At 49.2% G+C, this 21,310-nt stretch overlaps 1 protein-coding gene across 1 annotated transcript in view; it reads left to right on the top strand.

Moving 5' to 3' along the window:
* The window catches only part of MCM10 (minichromosome maintenance 10 replication initiation factor), a 206,705-nt gene extending 193,661 nt beyond the window's left edge, over window positions 1–13,044 (top strand). The window contains exon 20 of the mRNA XM_063926891.1: window positions 12,180–13,044. Within this exon, the coding sequence (XP_063782961.1) occupies window positions 12,180–12,263 (84 nt within the window). The 3' untranslated portion in view covers window positions 12,264–13,044. The remainder of the gene's footprint in view (window positions 1–12,179) is intronic.
* Window positions 13,045–21,310: the final 8,266 nt, after the last annotated feature.

The raw sequence follows: 21,310 nt of genomic DNA on the forward strand, positions 1-21,310 counted from the left end.
CTGCAGATTTGGAAGAAATCAGTAGATGACGCTTTATTACAAGGGTCACTGAAACGTAGTGTTGACCAATTAGATGACACACATACCGACACGGACTCTGATACCAGTGCCAATTATGCTGATTCTAGATTAAATCCTAAATTGGCTAAGAGTATTCAATATATGATTGTGGCTGTCAAAGACATATTACGTATTGACGAGGACCCCTTTACACCAGAAACGAGGGTCCTTATTTACAAAGAAAAGAGATGCTCTGTTTCTTTTCCTCCTTGTTTTGAACTAAATTACCTTTTTGATGGCATTTGGAATACACCTGATAAGAAATTTCTCATTCCTAATAGGATCAAGGTGGCATACCCCTTTCCCGCAGCGGATAGGGATAAGTGGGAAATACCACCCACAGTAGACAAAACCCTAGCACGCTTGTCTAAACAGGTAGCGCTCCCTGCGGCTCAGTCGACGACTCTTAAGGAGCCGGCTGATCGTAAGCAGGAGGCTACTTTAAAAGCTATTTCTCTGACGTCCTAAGTGGATGCTGGGACTCCGTAAGGACCATGGGGAATAGCGGCTCCGCAGGAGACTGGGCACAACTAAAGAAAGCTTTAGGACTACCTGGTGTGCACTGGCTCCTCCCCCCTATGACCCTCCTCCAGACCTCAGTTAGAATCTTGTGCCCGGCTGAGCTGGATGCACACTAGGGGCTCTCCTGAGCTCCTAGAAAAGAAAGTATATTTTAGGTTTTTTATTTTCAGTGAGATCTGCTGGCAACAGACTCACTGCTACGAGGGACTAAGGGGAGAAGAAGCGAACCTACCTGATTGGAGCAAGTTTGGGCTTCTTAGGCTACTGGACACCATTAGCTCCAGAGGGATCGAACACAGGACCCGACCTCGATCGTTCGGTCCCGGAGCCGCGCCGCCGTCCCCCTTACAGAGCCAGAAGCATGAAGATGATCCTGAAAATCGGCGGCAGAAGACTTCGGTCTTCAACAAGGTAGCGCACAGCACTGCAGCTGTGCGCCATTGCTCCTCATGCACACCTCACACTCCGGTCACTGATGGGTGCAGGGCGCTGGGGGGGGGCGCCCTGAGCAGCAATATTAACACCTTGGCTGGCAAATTAATCACAATATATAGTCCTAGAGGCTATATATGTGAAAAATACCCCTGCCAGAGATCCATAAAAAGCGGGAGAAAGTCCGCCGAAAAAGGGGCGGGGCTATCTCCCTCAGCACACTGGCGCCATTTTCTCTTCACAGTGCAGCTGGAAGACAGCTCCCCAGGCTCTCCCCTGTAGTTTTCAGGCTCAAAGGGTTAAAAAGAGAGGGGGGGCACTAAATTTAGGCGCAAAATTTTGTATTATAGCAGCTATAAGGGAAAAATCACTGTGGGAAGTGGGAATCCCTGTATTATATAGCGCTTTGGTGTGTGCTGGCATACTCTCTCTCTGTCTCCCCAAAGGACTTTGTGGGGTCCTGTCCTCAGTCAGAGCATTCCCTGTGTGTGTGCGGTGTGTCGGTACGGCTGTGTCGACATGTTTGATGAGGAAGGTTACGTGGAAGGCGGAGCAGATGCCGATAAATGTGATGTCGCCCCCTGTGGGGCCGACACCAGAGTGGATGGATAGGTGGAAGGTATTAACCGACAGTGTCAACTCCTTACATAAAAGGCTGGATGACGTAACAGCTGTGGGACAGCCGGCTTCTCAGCCCGCGCCTGCCCAGGCGTCTCAAAGGCCATCAGGGGCTCAAAAAACGCCCGCTACCTCAGATGGCAGACACAGATGTCGACACGGAGTCTGACTCCAGTGTCGACGAGGTTGAGACATATACACAATCCACTAGGAACATCCGTTGCATGAGATCGGCAATGAAAAATGTATTACACATTTCTGACATTAACCCGAGTACCACAAAACAGGGGTTTTATGTTTGGGGAGAAAAAGCAACCAGTGTTTTGTTCCCCCATCAGATGAGTGAATGAAGTGTGTGAAGAGGCGTGGGTTCCCCCGATAAGAAACTGGTAATTTCTAAAAGTTACTGATGGCGTACCCTTTCCCGCCAGAGGATAGGTCACAATGGGAGATATCCCCTAGGGTGGATAAGGCGCTCACACACTTGTCAAAAAAGGTGGCACTGCCGTCTTAGGATACGGCCACTTTGAAGGAGCCTGCTGATAAAAAACAGGAGGCTATCCTGAAGTCTGTATATACACACTCGGGTACTATACTGAGACCTGCAATTGCCTCAGCATGGATAGTGCTGCTGCAGCGTGGTCTGTTACCCTGTCAGGACAGGGATACTATTTGGCTAACCGTAGAGCATATTAAAGACGTAGTCTTATATATGAGGGATGCACAGAGGGATATTTGCCGGCTGGCATCCAGAATTAATGCAATGTCCATTCTGCCAGGAGGGTATTAGGGACCCGGCAGTGGACAGGTGATGCTGACTTTAAAAGGCACATCTGCCTTATAAGGGTGAGGAATTGTTGGGGATGGTCTCTGGGACCTCGTATCCACAGCAACAGCTGGGAAGAAACATTTTTTACCTCAGGTTTCCTCACAGCCTAAGAAAGCACTGTATTATCAGGTACAGCCCTTTCGGCTTCAGAAAAGCAAGCGGGTCAAAGGCGCTTCCTTTCTGCACAGAGTCAAGGGAAGAGGGAAAAAAGCTGCACCAGACAGCCAGTTCCCAGGATCAAAAATCTTCCTCTGAGTCCGCCGCATGACGCTGGGGCTCCACAGGTGGAGCCAGGTGCGGTGGGGGCGCGTTTCGGGAACTTCAGCGACCAGTGTGCTCGCTCACAGGTGGATCCCTGGGTTCTGCAAGTAGTATCACAGGGATACAAGCTGGAGTTCGAGGCGACTCCCCCTCGCCATTACCTCAAATCAGCCTTGCCTGCTGCCCTCGGAGAAAGGGGAGGTAGTACTGGCGGCAATTCACAAGCTGTACTTCCAGCTGGGGATAATCAAGATACCCCTCCTTCAACAAGGCCGGGGTTACTATTCCACAGTGTTTGTGGTACCGAAACCAGTCGGTTCGGTGAGACCCATTCTAAATTTGAAATCCTTGAACACTTATATACGAAGGTTCAAGTTCAAAATGGAATCGCTTAGGGCGGTTATTGCAAGCCTGGAAGAAGGGGATTACATGGTATCACTGGACATCAAGGATGCTTACCTGCATGTCCCCATTTACCCTCCTCACCAGGAGTACCTCAGGATTGTGGTACAGGACTGTCATTACCAATTCCAGACGTTGCCGTTGGTCTGTCCCCGGCACCGAGGGTATTTACCAAGGTAATGGCCGAAATGATGATACTCCTTCAAAAAAAAAAAAGGAGTTATAATTATCCCATACTTGGACGACCTCCTTATAAAGGCGAGGTCCAGGGAGCAGTTCTTGGTCGGAGTAGCACTATCTTGGGAAGTGCTACAACAGCACGGCTGGATTCTGAATATTCCAAAGTCGCAGCTGGTTCCTACGACGCGTCTACTGTTCCTGGGTATGGTTCTGGACACAGAACAGGAAAGAGTGTTTCTCCCGGAGGAGAAGGCCAAGGAGTTGTCATCTCTAGTCAGAGACCTCCTAAAACAAATACAGGTGTCGGTGCATCAATGCACGCGAGTCCTGGGTAAAATGGTAGCTTCTTACGAAGAAATTCCATTCGGCAGGTTCCATGCAAGGATCTTCCAGTGGGATCTGTTGGACAAGTGGTCCGGGTCGCATTTTCAGATGCATCGGCTGATAACCCTGTCTCCAAGGGCCAGGGTGTCGCTGTTGTGGTGGCTGCAGAGTGCTCATCTTCTAGAGGGCCGCAGATTCGGCATACAGGACTGGGTTCTGGTGACCACGGATGCCAGCCTTCGAGGCTGGGGGGCAGTCACACAGGGAAGAAACTTTCAAGGACTATGGTCGAGTCAGGAGACTTCCCTACACATAAATATTCTGGAACTAAGGGCCATTTACAATGCCCTAAGTTAGGCTAGACCCCTGCTTCAACACCAGCCGGTGCTGATCCAGTCAGACAACATCACGGCGGTCGCCCATGTATACCAACAGGGCGGCACAAGAAGCAGGATGGCGATGGCAGAAGCCACAAGGATTTTCCGATGGGCGGAAAATCATGTGTTAGCACTGTCAACAGTGTTCATTTCCGGAGTGGACAACTGGGAAGCAGACTTTCTCAGCTGGCACGACTTCCACCCGGGAGAGTGGGGATTTCATCCAGAAGTCTTCCAAATGATTGTACACCATTGGGAAAGGCCACAGGTGGACACGATGGCGTCCCGCCTCAACAAAAAGCTAAAAAGATATTGCGCCAGGTCAAGGGACCCTCAGGCTATAGCTGTGGACGCTCTGGTGACACCGTGTGTGTACCAGTCATACCCAAGGAACTGAGGATAATAGGAAAAAGAGGAGTAAGAAATACTCATTGTTCCGGATTGGCCAAGAAGAGCTTGGTACCCGGAACTTCAAGAAATGATCTCAGAGGACCCATGGCCTCTGCCGCTCAGACAGGACCTGCTGCAGCAGGGGCCCTGTCTGTTCCAAGACTTACCACGGCTGCGTTGACGGCATGGCGGTTGAACACCGGATCCTGAAGGAAAAGGGCATTCCGGAGGAAGTCATTCCTACGCTGATTAAAGCTAGGAAAGAAGTGACCGCAAACCATTATCACCGCATTTGGCGAAAATATGTTGCGTGGTGTGAGGCCAGGAAGGCCCCAACGGAGGAATTTCAGCTGGGCCGTTTTCTGCACTTCCTACAGTCAGGGGTGACTATGGGTCTAAAATTGGGTTCCATTAAGGTCCAGATTTCGGCTCTATCGATTTTCTTCCAGAGAGAACTGGCTTCACTACCTAAAGTTCAGACTTTTGTTAAGGAAGTGCTGCATATTCAGCCTCCTTTTGTGCCTCCAGTGGCACCTTGGGATCTCAACGTGGTGTTGGATTTCCTAAAGTCACATTGATTTGAGCCACTTAAAACCGTGGAATTAAAATATCTCACGTGGAAAGTGGTCATGCTGTTGGCCTTGGCTTCGGCCAGGCGTGTGTCAGAATTGGCGGCTTTGTCATGTAAAAGCCCTTATCTGATTCTCCATATGGATAGGGCAGAATTGAGGACTCGTCCCCAGTTTCTCCCTAAGGTGGTATCAGCTTTTCATTTGAACCAACCTATCGTGATGCCTGCGGCTACTAAAGACTTGGAGGCTTGTTGGACGTAGTCAGGGCCCTGAGAATTTGTTTCCAGGACAGCTAGTGTCAGGAAAACTGACTCGTTGTTTATCCTGTATGCACCCAACAAGCTGGGTGCTCCTGCTTCACAGCAGACTATTGCTCGCTGGATCTGTAGTACGATTCAGCTTGCACATTCTGCGGCTGGACTGTCGCATCCTAAATCAGTGAAAGCCCATTCCACGAGGAAGGTGGGCTCTTCTTGGGCGGCTGCCCGAGGAGTCTCGGCTCTACAACTTTGCCGAGCAGCTACTTGGTCGGGGTCAAGCACATTTGCTAAATTCTACAAGTTTGACACCCTGGCTGAGGAGGACCTAGAGTTTGCCCATTCGGTGCTGCAGAGTCATCCGCACTCTCCCGCCCGTTTGGGAGCTTTGGTATAATCCCCATGGTCTTTACGGAGTCCCAGCATCCACTTAGGACGTCAGAGAAAATAAGATTTTACTCACCGGTAAATCTATTTCTCGTAGTCCGTAGTGGATGCTGGGCGCCCATCCCAAGTGCGGATTGTCTGCAATACTTGTATATAGTTATTGTTTAACTAAAGGGTTATTGTTGAGCCATCTGTTGAGAGGCTCGGTTATTATTCATACTGTTAACTGGGTATGGTATCACGAGTTATACGGTGTGATTGGTGTGGCTGGTATGAGTCTTACCCGGGATTCAAAATCCTTCCTTATTGTGTCAGCTCTTCCGGGTACAGTATCCTAACTGAGGTCTGGAGGAGGGTCATAGGGGGAGGAGCCAGTGCACACCAGGTAGTCCTAAAGCTTTCTTTAGTTGTGCCCAGTCTCCTGCGGAGCCGCTATTCCCCATGGTCCTTACGGAGTCCCAGCATCCACTACGGACTACGAGAAATAGATTTACCGGTGAGTAAAATCTTATTTTTTACTACCACGGGAACGCAGCTTAGACCGCTTATTGCGTCAGCGTGGGTTAGTAGGGCCCTTGAAAAATGGCCTGAAAGTTTATCTGCGGATTTAGATACTCTGGATAGGGATAGCATCCTAGTGACGCTTGGTTATATCAGGGACGTAGCTGCGTACTTGAAAGAGACTGCAAGAGATGCTGGCCTCCTGGGGGCTAAGGCTAATGCTATGTCAATTGCGGCTAGGCGTGCGCTATGGGCTCATCAATGGAATGCTGACGCTGATTCCAAGAAAAATATGGAGTCCCTTCCTTTTAAGGGTGGGGAACTGTTTGGTGACAGCCTTACTGATTTAGTATCAGCGGCCACAGCGGGTAAATCTACTTATTTACCTAATGCTCCTGCGCAACAGAAGAAACCGCACTATCAAATGCAGTCCTTTCGGCCCAATAAATAAACAAAAGGCCGAGATAACTTCTTCCTCGCTACCAGATGTAAAGGAAGGGGCAAGAGAACTTCCGCCTCCTCGAGTTCACAAGAGCAGAAGTCCTCCCCGGCTTCCGCCAAATCCACCGCGTGATGCCGGGTCTCCTGGCACAGGTGGGGGCACGTCTAAGGCTTTTCAGTCAGGTTTGGGTTCGCCCGGACCTGGACCCTTAAGTGTTACCAATTGTGACCCAAGGGTACAAACTGGAATTCCAAGACGTTCCCCCTCGCCGTTTTTTCAAATCACCCTTACCAGTTTCGCTTCCAGACAGAGTTTTAGTCTATGGAGCAGTACAAAAATTATGTCAAAATCAGGTTGTGATCCCAGGCACAACAAGGGGAAGGGTTTTATTCAAGCCTATTTGTAGTGCCGAAGCCGGATGGCTCGGTACGACCAATCCTCAACCTAAAATCTCTACATTTTTTCCTGAAGAAATTCAAGATGGAGTCTCTCCGAGCGGTGATCTCCAGCCTGGAGGAGGGGGAATTCATGGTGTCTTTGGACATAAAGGATGCCTACCTTCATGTTCCCATTTATCCCTCTCATCAGAGTTATCTCCGGTTTGCAATCCAGGATACTCATTACCAATTTCAGACGTTGCCGTTTGGCCTGGCCACGGCTCCGAGGATTTTCACAAAAGTCATGGTAGAAATGATGGTTCTCCTCAGAAAAAGAGGAGTTACAATTATTCCGTACTTGGCGATCTCCTGATAAAGGCGAGGTCCAAGGAAAAACTGGTACAGGACATTGCACTGTCTCTGTCGCTTCTACAACAGCACGGCTGGCTCTTGAACCTGCCGAAATCACACTTAATTCCAACAACCCGGTTGGCATTTTTGGGTATGATTCTGGACACGGTCCAGCTGAGAGTGTTCCTCCCTCCGGAGAAAGCACTGGAAATTCAGAGTTTGGTAAAACTCATTCTGAAACCACCAACTGTCTCCATTCATCAATGCATTCGATTGCTGGGGAAGATGGTGGCGGCATACGAGGCCCTCCAATTCGGGAGGTTCCATGCCAGAGTGTTTCAGTGGGACCTGTTGGACAAATGGTCCGGATCCCACCTTCATATGCACCGGAGGATAGTTCTATCCCCCAACACCAGAATCTCACTCCTGTGGTGGCTACACAGCTCTCACCTCTTAGAAGGACGCAGATTCAGGATCCAAGACTGGATCCTAGTGACCACGGATGCAAGTCTCTGGGGTTGGGGAGCAGTCACACAAGGGGTGACCTTCCAAGGAAGATGGTCAAGTCAGGAGTTGAGGGCCATTTACAACGGCCTTCTACAAGCGGAGCATCTTCATCTAAACCGGCCTGTCCTGATCCAATCAGACAATGTGACAGCAGTAGCGTACATAAACCGCCAAGGGTTAGTAAGAAGCACAGAAGTGCTATGTAAGTGGTGTGATTAAAATAATACAAAAATATATACAAAGTGATAGGGAAAATCATGAGTTTTAATAAAGTGTTAGGGTGTGCCGACCTGAAGCCGCCCAGCCATACCGACACAGGGGCCACTGCACCCCACACCCACCCCATAAATAATTACACATATGTCTGGGTCTAAATTCCCAGTGTAAGTCCACATGATAATGGCTCCTACAGTATCTGAGAGCCAGCTTACCTGGAGACACCCCTGACTTCTCCAATGGCACTCTGGAGTCAGCAATCCCTCCTAATAATGACCCATCCATGCCTCTCTAAATACAATGCACATTTGATGGTGAGCTGCTCAATCAGATTGTAACTTCACTCAGGTGCTAAAAGGGAGGGGTAATTCTGTGGAAGAAAAAACAATTTGTGTTCCCTAATGCACACTGAGTGAAAAATAATACTACATAATAGTCAGATAATACGGAGATCTTAGATGCGTATATCTGCAGATATAGGGTTAAGCCCCCAGGCCGATCGACAAGCCTTCTCCGTCACTGGGGGTCCCTAATACTAGGTATGGGTGCAGGACCCCATCACGTCGGCACAGGTCGGCTACCCCAGGTCAGCACACAGGTGAAAATTAATAAGGGTTAGTAAGAAGCACAGAAGTGCTATGTAAGTGGTGTGATTAAAATAATACAAAAATATATACAAAGTGATAGGGAAAATCATAAGGGTTAATAAAGTGTTAGGGTGTGCCGACCTGAAGCCGCCCAGCCATACCGACACAGGGGCCACCGCACCCCACACCCACCCCATAAATAATTACACATATGTCTGGGTCTAAATTCCCAGTGTAAGGCCACATGATAATGGCATCCAGGAGAGTTGAGCCTCCATCAGGAGGTCTTCTCCCTACTAACAAATCTATGGGGGGTTCCCCACATAGACATGATGGCGTCCCGCCACAACAAAAAACGACTAAAGTATTGTTCCCGGTCCAGGGACCCTCAGGCGGCAGCAGTGGATGCACTGACGTCACCTTGGGTGTATCTGTCGGTGTACGTTTTCCCTCCGCTTCCTCTCATTCCAAAGGTTCTGAGAATCCTAAGAAAATCACGGATTCCAGCGCTCCTTGTAGTTCCAGACTGGCCAAGGAGAATTTGGTACCCGGATCTTCAGGAGTTGTTAGTCGAAGATCCATGGCCTCTTCCTCTTCGCGAGGATCTGCTGCGGCAGGGGCCGTTCGTCTATCAAGACTTACAGCGGCTACGTTTGACGGCATGGCGGTTGAACGCCAGATTTTATGCCGTAAGGGTATTCCCAATGAAGTCATCCCCCCTCTTATCCTTGCTAGGAAGGGTGTGACGTCGAAACACTATCACCGTATTTGGAGGAAATATATTTCCTGGTGCGAGTCCAAGAAAGCTCCAGTGGAGAAGTTTGACCTTGGACGTTTTCTCCATTTTCTACAAAATGGAGTGGATGCGGGCCTTAAATTAGGCTCCATAAAAGTGCAGATTTCTGCTTTGTCAATTTTCTTTCAGAAACAATTGGCCTCGCTTCCTGAGGTGCAGACCTTTGTAAAAGGGGTCCTGCACATCCAACCTCCTTTTGTGGCACCTTGGGATCTTAATGTGGTTTTGACATTCCTAAAATCACATTGGTTTGAACCTTTAAGTAAAGTGGAGTTGAAATTCTTCACTTGGAAGGTTGTCATTTTGTTAGCATTGGCATCCGCAAGGCGGGTGTCTGAATTGGTGGCCTTGTCTCACAAGAGCCCTTATTTGATCTTCCATGAAGATAGGGCAGAATTGAGAACTCAGCAACAATTTCTGCCAAAGGTGGTTTCCTCTTTTCATATTAACCAACCTTTTGTGGTGCCAGTGGCTACTGGCACTTTGGCTGAGGAAAGTCTCTGGCTGTCGTCAGAGCTTTGAAAATTTACGTTGCCAGAACGGCTCCAGTTAGAAAAACAGAGTCTCTGTTTGTGCTATATGCTCCCAATAAACTTGGGTATCCTGCTTCCAAGCAGACCATTGCCCGCTGGATATGTCACACGATTCAGCAGGCTCATTCCACGGCAAGTTTGCCGTTACCTAAATCGGTAAAAGCCCATTCCACTAGGAAGGTGGGCTCGTCCTGGGCGGCTGCCCGGGGTGTCTCGGCATTACAACTTTGCCGAGCTGCTACTTGGTCGGGGTCAAATACGTTTGCTAAGTTTTACAAGTTTGATACCTTGGCCGATGAAGACCTAAAGTTTGGTCAATCGGTGCTGCAGAGTCATCCGCACTTTCCCGCCCGTTATAGAGCTTTGGTATAATCCCATTGTTCTTTTGGTGTCCCCAACAATCCTCAAGGACGTAATAGAAAACAGAATTTTAATACCTACCGGTAAATCCTTTTCTATAAGTCCGTAGAGGATGTTGGGCGCCCGAACCAGTGCGTACTGTATCTGCAGTTTAGTTCTGGTTACACACAGGTTGTGTTATGGTTTCTTCAGCTTGTTGCTGAATTTTGTTCATGTCCGTTGGCATGTGTTCAGTTGAATGCCATGTTATTCGGCATGTTTATGGCGTGAGCTGGTATGATGCTCACCTTGTTGTTAATTCCTTTCCTCAAAATGTCCATCTCTCCGGGCACAGTTCCAAACTGAGTCTGGGGAGGGATATAGAGGGAGGAGCCAGATCACGCCCCCTTTGAAAGTCTTGAAGTGCCCATGTCTCCTGCAGATCCGTCTATATCCCATGGTTCTTTTGGTGTCCCCAACATCATCTACGGACTTATAGAAAAGGATTTACCGGTAGGTATTACAATCCTGGGGGTTTTTTTCCACATTTTGAACATACATAACAAGTCTTTGTGGTCTTGATTGGTGCTTTAGACATATTAAAGACACACACCAATCAGCAGTACTTTCACCCTATTAGAATAGGAAGAAAAAGACCGTAGGGATATAGGGAGCAATGAAAAATTGGGAGTCACACAGCTGGAATTAAAAATTATATTTATATATTATTTTTTTTACCAGCCTGACGTTTCCAACCCTTACACCAATAACTGTTGAAACAGCCTGAGTTGATCGATGTTGCTCCTCCTCTGCAGGACCTGTCAGCAGTGTCCTTTGGAAGAAAAAAAAGATATAAACTCATTACTTTATTTTTTCACCAAAAGATCTGTTCATAGAACTTGCAGTGCTAGGAATTAATGATAATCGAACAGGAGTTTCTTTTGTTCAGACTGCCCCTTTAGTAACTAAACACCTAATAAGTCCTCCCCTCACAGAGGACTTCCTGCTCTAACTGCGCACCTAAGCAGGACCCAAGATGGCCGCAACTGAATTTTTTTATTCACCTTGCAGCCTAGCTCACCACTGTTATAAACATCACCGTGCTCTTTCCGGTTCTATCGGTCTGTGCAGTTACTCTATTGGCGCCTGTACCTTATCGTTTTCCTCCGCTCCTTTTCCCCTCAGCAGATCGTCTATTTTGTAAAACCGACAGACACCGGTAACACACACAGCTGGCAAGACTGCGCTATGCGCTCAGCTATCACCTGGGCACGTTCCTTACTGATCGCCCCGCCGTCTGTGTACCGCTCAGCTCTGGAGTCCTGGCCGCCAGCGCCGCCTCCACTAGCTGCGCCCCCACTGACTATATAACTCTGCTGAGGGAGACGCCGCTTGCTCTACTATGAGGGATTAGGCTGTTCGTATCTAACCCCTTCATTTTTTATTTTATTTTTTGTACTCGCTGCTCTGTATTGATCATATCATCTGGGTGAGATGTTGATCCCTTCTGACGGGATCTTTGTCTCACTTAAACTGTGATTACACTCTTGAGAGCCTTCTCCTTCCTTTCAGCTAGGCTGGATCGGCTCATATGAATATTTAAAGAAAAGAAAGTCTATCATGGAGCAAGAGCTCCTTTCTTGTGCTGCTACCTCCAGCACAATTTTTCAAACTGGAGGGATAAGGGGGAGGAGCCAGCTGTGCATAATAAAAAAAAATATTATTTATTTTATTCTAATATTCTGCTACCTTCGGTCTGCATCCTTTACACCCCCAGCTGTCTGAGATCTCCAGTGTACCCTAGTGTATGAAAGAGAAATAACCTTTTCATATCAAGTACGCATAGAGAAACATGGAAAACAGTCTACAACTGTGAGACCTTTCATATATGACAAGGGTTTGATTTTATTTTCTTATAGGAAAAGAGTGGCCCAAAAATTGGAGGTGAAACACTGTTGCCAAGGGGAGAAGAACACGGCAAGTTTCTTAATAGCCTTAAATGATACTGTAAATTGCTTCCAGGTTCAGGAATGGATTCGTTAAGCATGCTACAATGTGTTAACTGTACAGTTGGAATACATACCTAGTACCAGCGGGTAACATTGGGATCCCGGCCAGCAGCGGGGCGAGCGCTTGCCACTCTGCAATCACGGATCTGTTCTCCCTCTATGGTTGTCGTGGAAACCCACAGAGTGAGAAAAGCCTGTGGCCCCGGATATCCCTGCAGCGGCATTTCACCACCTGTGGTGATTCCAGCGTTGTCATTGTGACCGCCAGGATCCTGACAGGTGGTCTCGTGATTGCCTCCCGTACAGTTAGTATTCAGTCACTCAATACATCCATATTGCCTCAAATATGAAAGACTGAACTATGTCAGGCTTTATTTTTTTAATGCAACTAACTTAGTGTTTAAGAAAAAATAGATATACAGATATTCTGTGTCTTTTTAAACAAAACAAAAATTGGTCTTTTTAATCATTTGTAGAAGAAAAGCCTACTGTTTTTCTTTGCCACAATCACTTAATTGAAGAGAATAGTCTTCTGAATGAAATGTGAGTCCTCAAACTACTTAAGCCCCCGATTGTCTACCAAACTCTTCTGTAAGGAAATGTTCTGTTGGCAGAGAACCCTTGAAATTAGCATTTGTATGACAAATCCAGTTGTGAATATGTACTGTATGTTCTCATTATACGTGTATTATAGATATTACAAATACATTGGATAACCTGGTGCTAAACATGTTTTTGTAGAATGTTTTGTATGTAATAAATTATTTTAAATGATGTTCTTGGGTTTCCGAATTTTGATTTATTTTATGCACGAAATGTGTTCAGTGTACAACTGTGAAGATTGGATAAGTTTTATTATGTCACAATAGAACAAACAAGAAAGTAAGTAGTTACCAGGGTACACTGGGACTCAAACAATTTTTATTAACAGTTTATCACTTTATTGGTATGCATTAAAATATATAATTACTTAATTGTTACAACAGTGAAATAATAAAATAAAGAATAGGGAAAAAAGTGTGTACAATAAAATTATTCAACATTAAATGTTGTCTCTGTCGTTTTTTAAATTCATTCTATGCAAGCCCAGTGGCTATTACTGTATCTTTCACAAATCTTGTTGCCCTCATATTCCACTAGTGCCATATGCCTAAGAGTGTTTTTAGTTTACATGAAGGTTAACATTTGTTGCAATTAGTTCTGGTATGACGGATTCATACACACTCTAAAGGCAGGTACACACTAGGCCAGGCATGTCCAAACTGCGGCCCTCCAGCTGTTGAGAAACTACACATCCCAGCATGCCCTGACACAGCTTTAGCATTCTCTGACAGCAAAACTGTGTCAGGGCATGCTGGGATATGTAGTTTCACAACAGCTGGAGGGCCGCAGTTTGGACATGCCTGCACTAGGCGATGTGCTCTATGAGCAACGTCACCTAGTGTTACCCCTCCCGGGGCAGCTGGCGGCAGTGCATACACACTGAGCGATATGACGACCATATCGCTCATTGGCGTCATGGTGCGGCAAGGCCGTGCATGCAGCTTTTAGACGACAGTCCAAATTGAGCTGCATGCACGGCTAATAGCGAGGGGGGGCGCGCATTGCGTGGCGGCATACGCACTTGCAGAGAAAGTGAACAACGTTGCTAAGGAAGGATGAAAATGAACAACGTTGTTTACTTTCTCGAGAAGTGTGTATGCACCTTTATAGTAATTAGAGTATTCTATTATCACACACTGTATTTCTCAACGTCTGATATCATAGGCTATTTTGGTGGCTTTCAGTATCTATAATCAGTCAGTTAATATAGCTGCTATTTGATATTTAGTGTACTACAAACCCACTTTATTTCAGTAACCACTCCAGTGAGCGAGTATATACTAGTCAGCTGGTTAAGAAGATACTGGTTAAGACACTATAACACAGAAGTTTGATCAAATTCTCTATGGTATTATACTAACAGCTGTAATACAAATGTGTTAATTGCAATAAACAGCTGATTAATACATACTCACTGAAGTTATTACTGAAATAGTTTACCAAACATCATACACCATCAAGAGCAGCTATACTAGAACTAGACACAGTATTACATATGGGGCCGTACCAATGACCTATACAGTGGCATTATTACGTCTTTTTTTTTTTTTTTTTTTTTTTTTCCTGCTACTGATTCCTCTCCCTATGCACCCAAGCAATCTGACTTGCCTTTCCCATTGCTATGTTGCATTGCTTTGAGAAAGGTAAGTCAGATGCTTGGTTACATAGGGAGAGGAATCAGCAGGAAAAGAGAAGTGATAATGCCACTGTATAGGTCATTGGTACAGCCCCATCTGGAATACTGTGTCCAGTTCTGGAGGCCATATCTCCAGAAGGATATAAATACTTTAGAGTGTGTACAAAGAAGGGCAACTAAAATGGTGCATAGCCTACTTCACAAAACTTACCCGGAAAGACTAAAAGATCTTAACATGTATAGTTCGGAGGAGAGAAGGGAAAGGGGGTACATGATAGAAACTTTCAAATATATCAAGGGTCTTAACAAAGTTCAGGAGGGAAACATTCTTCAAAAGGAAGAGAAGTATTAGAACTCAAGGACATACTCTAAAACTGGAGGGAGGCAGGCGTAACTGTAATGGTGCAGGATCAATTTATCATATATTATGGACATGGCAACAACAGAACAGTTTAAAGTAGGCGCAAACACCGTAAATGAATCCTTACATAAGCATCCTTATGAAAAGACAGGAGTGAAATCTTGATTTTTGTATGCTCCGTGTTCTCGAATCCCTTGTCCACACAACCTCAGTGATACAGAGTACTTCTTTTTCTCAATAAAGAAGAGGTCATAGTGCAGATCAATTTCGCAGGGACCACGTATTTATTTAACATAGAACACTCACAAAATTCATAAACAAACAAGCATGTAACCACTGCCAGTGGATAGAAAGGGGTGCTGGTATTGGATATCTTCTAGTTACCCTCCCAAGATATCCCTTTCTATCCACTGGCAGTGGTTACATGCTTGTTTGTTTATGAATTTTGTGAGTGTTCTATGTTAAATAAATACGTTGTCCCTGTGAAATTGATCTGCACTATGACCTCTTCTTCTTTATTGAGAAAAAGAAGTACTCTGTATCACTGAGGTTGTGTGGACAAGGGATTCGAGAACACGGAGCATACAAAAATCAAGATTTCACTCCTGTCTTTTCATAAGGATGCTTATGTAAGGATTCATTTACGGTGTTTGCGCCTACTTTAAACTGTTCTGTTGTTGCCATTTATATTCTTGGAATTTTGTGTGAAGGTTCCTCTGTTTTAGTGGGCTGCATTTACATCATAGGCAGCGCATTTGTACAATAACTTCTCTGTATATATTATGGACATGTCCTATGATAACTGAATTATGGAAACACATATTCCAGCTGATCTCTATCATTTTGCATGTCGTCATTCAACCACACCCAAAGATAGCGCTACTGCTCATACTCCCAGAAAATATTTCTGCACCCGATACCTATGTTATATGTCACATTCTGTCCACCACTAAACGATGCTTAGCACGCAATTGGTGCACCGCCTCGGTCCCTCACTGGACCGATGTGGTGAAGATAATTCAATCCAATTGCGAATTTGAAATGGCTGACGCGCTCTTAGGCCCATTCCCCAGATCTCTTATTACTAAGAAAAATGGGCCCCATGGCTTGTGTATAAAACCTCCCTTCAGGGCCGGTGCCACCATTAGGCAGCTGCCTATGGGCGCCAACACTTGAAGGGCGGCGCTGAGTGGAACAAAAAATGAAGGAAGTGACTGTTGACTGTGCAGTGCGCTCGCCGTGAGGGGGACACATTCCCTGCTCACCTGGTGTCAGAACTGCCGTTAGAGCCACATGTACAGGGTTGTTCCCACCAGCACCTCCAGCGTCGCTCGCTCACTCCCCCGCCCCAGACCACAAACCGTGTAAGCAGGACACGGTGACGGAGCTGCTGTAGCCCGAGGAGGAGGCTGGGTGCCGGTGGCGTTTAGTATATTACTTATCATGCAGCCTGGGACCCGCCAGCAGGAGCCAGAGGCGGAACTTTACTATGAGGATGACGGCTCAGGGTGCCATTGACTTCCTATAAGCCGGCGCCAGAGCACATCGCTGGGGCCAGCTAAGCTTACCATGTACTTGCAGGTGGCTTGCTGACCCCTTCCCAGGGACAAGTGGCCGCCTCTCTACAAAAGCTCCTCCGGCTCAGACACCTTTCATCTGGTTGGTGCGGAAGTCAGTGATTCCGCCCTTCACAGGATCAGCCACGGGGAGTGAACATTCCAGGAGCCCCATCAATGGACACAGGAGGCCGGGGGCACCGATACTGGCACTGCTGCTGCTACTACTTCAGGTAAGTCATTGTCACTGTCTCTACTTGCCTGATGTACAGTACACCCAGAGCAGCTTCTCTAGTACAGCCCCATTCCTTACATTATGCTGCACATCTGACGGCTCCCTATTGCCCTGATACACCCTGACTGCTCCCTATGTGTCCGTGATGCACCCCGACTGCTCCCTGTGTGTCCCTGATGCACCCCGACTGCTCCCTGTGTGTCCCTGATACACCCCGACTGCTCCCTATGTGTCCCTGATACACCCCGACTGCTCCCTGTGTGTCCCTGATGCACCCCGACTGCTCCCTATGTGTCCCTGATACACCCCGACTGCCCCCTATGTGTCCCTGATGCACCCCGACTGCTCCCTATGTGTCCCTGATACACCCGGACTGCTCCCTATGTGTCCCTGATACACCCCGACTGCTCCCTATGTGTCCCTGATGCACCCCGACTGCTCCCTATGTGTCCCTGATGCACCCCGACTGCTCCCTATGAGTCCCTGATGCACCCCGACTGTTCCCTATGTGTCCCTGATGCACCCCGACTGCTCCATGTGTCCCTGATACACCCCGACTGCTCCCTATGTGTCCCTGATACACCCCGACTGCTCCCTATGTGTCTATGATACACCCCGACTGTTCCTTATGTGTCCCTGATACACCCCGACTGCCCCTGTGTCCCTGATACACCCCGACTGCTCCCTATGTGTCCCTGATACACCCCGACTGCTCCCTATGTGTCACTGATACACCCCGACTGCTCCCTATGTGTCACTGATACACCCCGACTGCCCCCTATGTGTCACTGATACACCCCGACTGCCCCCTATGTGTCCCTGATACACCCCGACTGCCCCTATGTGTCCCTGATACACCCCGACTGCTCCCTATGTGTCCCTGATACACCCCGACTGCTCCCTAGGTGTCCCTGATACACCCCGACTGCTCCCTAGGTGTCCCTGATACACCCCGACTGCTCCCTATGTGTCCCTGATACACCCCGACTGCTCCCTATGTGTCACTGATACACCCCGACTGCTCCCTATGTGTCACTGATACACCCCGACTGCCCCTATGTGTCCCTGATACACCCCGACTGCCCCTATGTGTCCCTGATACACCCCGACTGCTCCCTATGTGTCACTGATACACCCCGACTGCTCCCTATGTGTCACTGATACACCCCGACTGCCCCCATGTGTCCCTGATACACCCCGACTGCCCCTATGTGTCCCTGATACACCCCGACTGCTCCCTATGTGTCCCTGATACACCCCGACTGCTCCCTATGTGTCCCTGATACACCCCGACTGCTCCCTAGGTGTCCCTGATACACCCCGACTGCTCCCTAGGTGTCCCTGATACACCCCGACTGCTCCCTATGTGTCACTGATACACCCCGACTGCCCCCTATGTGTCCCTGATACACCCCGACTGCCCCTATGTGTCCCTGATACACCCCGACTGCTCCCTAGGTGTCCCTGATACACCCCGACTGCTCCCTAGGTGTCCCTGATACACCCCGACTGCCCCTATGTGTCCCTGATACACCCCGACTGCTCCCTATGTGTCCCTGATGCACCCCGACTGTTCCCTATGTGTCCCTGATACACCCCGACTGTTCCCTATGAGTCCCTGATACACCCCGACTGCTCCCTATGTGTCTATGATACACCCCGACTGTTCCTTATGTGTCCCTGATACACCCCGACTGCTCCCTATGTGTCCCTGATACACCCCGACTGCTCCCTATGTGTCCGTGATACACCTCGACTGCCCCTATGTGTCCCTGATGCACCCCGACTGCTCCCTATGTGTCCCTGATGCACCCCGACTGTTCCCTATGAGTCCCTGATACACCCCGACTGCTCCCTATGTGTCTATGATACACCCCGACTGTTCCTTATGTGTCCCTGATACACCCCGACTGCTCCCTATGTGTCCCTGATACACCCCGACTGCTCCCTAGGTGTCCCTGATACACCCCGACTGCTCCCTATGTGTCCCTGATACACCTCGACTGCTCCCTATGTGTCCGTGATACACCCCGACTGCTCCCTATGTGTCCCTGATACACCCCGACTGCTCCCTATGTGTCCCTGATACACCCCGACTGCTCCCTATGTGTCCCTGATACACCCCGACTGCTCCCTATGTGTCCCTGATACACCCCGACTGCTCCCTATGTGTCCCTGATACACCCCGACTGCCCCTATGTGTCCCTGATACACCTCGACTGCTCCCTATGTGTCACTGATACACCCCGACTGCTCCCTATGTGTCCCTGATACACCCCGACTGCTCCCTATGTGTCCCTGATACACCCCGACTGCTCCCTATGTGTCCCTGATACACCCCGACTGCTCCCTATGTGTCCCTGATACACCCCGACTGCTCCCTATGTGTCCCTGATACACCCCGACTGCCCCTATGTGTCCCTGATACACCTCGACTGCTCCCTATGTGTCACTGATACACCCCGACTGCCCCCTATGTGTCCCTGATGCACCCCGACTGCTCCCTATGTGTCCCTGATACACCCCGACTGCTCCCTAGGTGTCCCTGATACACCCCGACTGCTCCCTAGGTGTCCCTGATACACCCCGACTGCCCCTATGTGTCCCTGATACACCCCGACTGCTCCCTATGTGTCCCTGATGCACCCCGACTGCTCCCTATGAGTCCCTGATGCACCCCGACTGCTCCATATGTGTCCCTGATGCACCCCGACTGCTCCCTATGTGTCCCTGATACACCCGGACTGCTCCCTATGTGTCCCTGATACACCCCGACTGCTCCCTATGTGTCCCTGATGCACCCCGACTGCTCCCTATGAGTCCCTGATGCACCCCGACTGCTCCCTATGTGTCCCTGATACACCCGGACTGCTCCATATGTGTCCCTGATGCACCCCGACTGCTCCCTATGTGTCCCTGATACACCCCGACTGCTCCCTATGTGTCTATGATACACCCCGACTGTTCCTTATGTGTCCCTGATACACCCCGACTGCCCCTGTGTCCCTGATACACCCCGACTGCTCCCTATGTGTCCCTGATACACCCCGACTGCTCCCTATGTGTCACTGATACACCCCGACTGCTCCCTATGTGTCACTGATACACCCCGACTGCCCCCTATGTGTCACTGATACACCCCGACTGCCCCCTATGTGTCCCTGATACACCCCGACTGCCCCTATGTGTCCCTGATACACCCCGACTGCTCCCTATGTGTCCCTGATACACCCCGACTGCTCCCTAGGTGTCCCTGATACACCCCGACTGCTCCCTAGGTGTCCCTGATACACCCCGACTGCTCCCTATGTGTCCCTGATACACCCCGACTGCTCCCTATGTGTCACTGATACACCCCGACTGCTCCCTATGTGTCACTGATACACCCCGACTGCCCCTATGTGTCCCTGATACACCCCGACTGCCCCTATGTGTCCCTGATACACCCCGACTGCTCCCTATGTGTCACTGATACACCCCGACTGCTCCCTATGTGTCACTGATACACCCCGACTGCCCCCATGTGTCCCTGATACACCCCGACTGCCCCTATGTGTCCCTGATACACCCCGACTGCTCCCTATGTGTCCCTGATACACCCCGACTGCTCCCTATGTGTCCCTGATACACCCCGACTGCTCCCTAGGTGTCCCTGATACACCCCGACTGCTCCCTAGGTGTCCCTGATACACCCCGACTGCTCCCTATGTGTCACTGATACACCCCGACTGCCCCCTATGTGTCCCTGATACACCCCGACTGCCCCTATGTGTCCCTGATACACCCCGACTGCTCCCTATGTGTCCCTGATGCACCCCGACTGCTCCCTATGTGTCCCTGATGCACCCCGACTGCTCCCTATGAGTCCCTGATGCACCCCGACTGCTCCCTATGAGTCCCTGATGCACCCCGACTGCTCCCTATGAGTCCCTGATACACCCCGACTGTTCCCTATGTGTCCCTGATGCACCCCGACTGCTCCATGTGTCCCTGATACACCCCGACTGTTCCCTATGAGTCCCTGATACACCCCGACTGCTCCCTATGTGTCTATGATACACCCCGACTGTTCCTTATGTGTCCCTGATACACCCCGACTGCTCCCTATGTGTCCCTGATACACCCCGACTGCCCCCTATGTGTCCCTGATACACCCCGACTGCCCCTGTGTCCCTGATACACCCCGACTGCTCCCTATGTGTCCCTGATACACCCCGACTGCTCCCTATGTGTCACTGATACACCCCGACTGCTCCCTATGTGTCACTGATACACCCCGACTGCCCCCTATGTGTCCCTGATACACCCCGACTGCCCCTATGTGTCCCTGATACACCCCGACTGCTCCCTATGTGTCCCTGATACACCCCGACTGCTCCCTAGGTGTCCCTGATACACCCCGACTGCTCCCTAGGTGTCCCTGATACACCCCGACTGCTCCCTATGTGTCCCTGATACACCCCGACTGCCCCTATGTGTCCCTGATACACCCCGACTGCCCCCTATGTGTCCCTGATACACCCCGACTGCCCCTATGTGTCCCTGATACACCCCGACTGCCCCTATGTGTCCCTGATACACCCCGACTGCTCCCTATGTGTCCCTGATACACCCCGACTGCTCCCTATGTGTCACTGATACACCCCGACT

Source organism: Pseudophryne corroboree, chromosome 6, assembly GCF_028390025.1.
Source record: "Pseudophryne corroboree isolate aPseCor3 chromosome 6, aPseCor3.hap2, whole genome shotgun sequence".
NCBI classification, from domain to species: Eukaryota; Metazoa; Chordata; class Amphibia; order Anura; family Myobatrachidae; genus Pseudophryne; species Pseudophryne corroboree.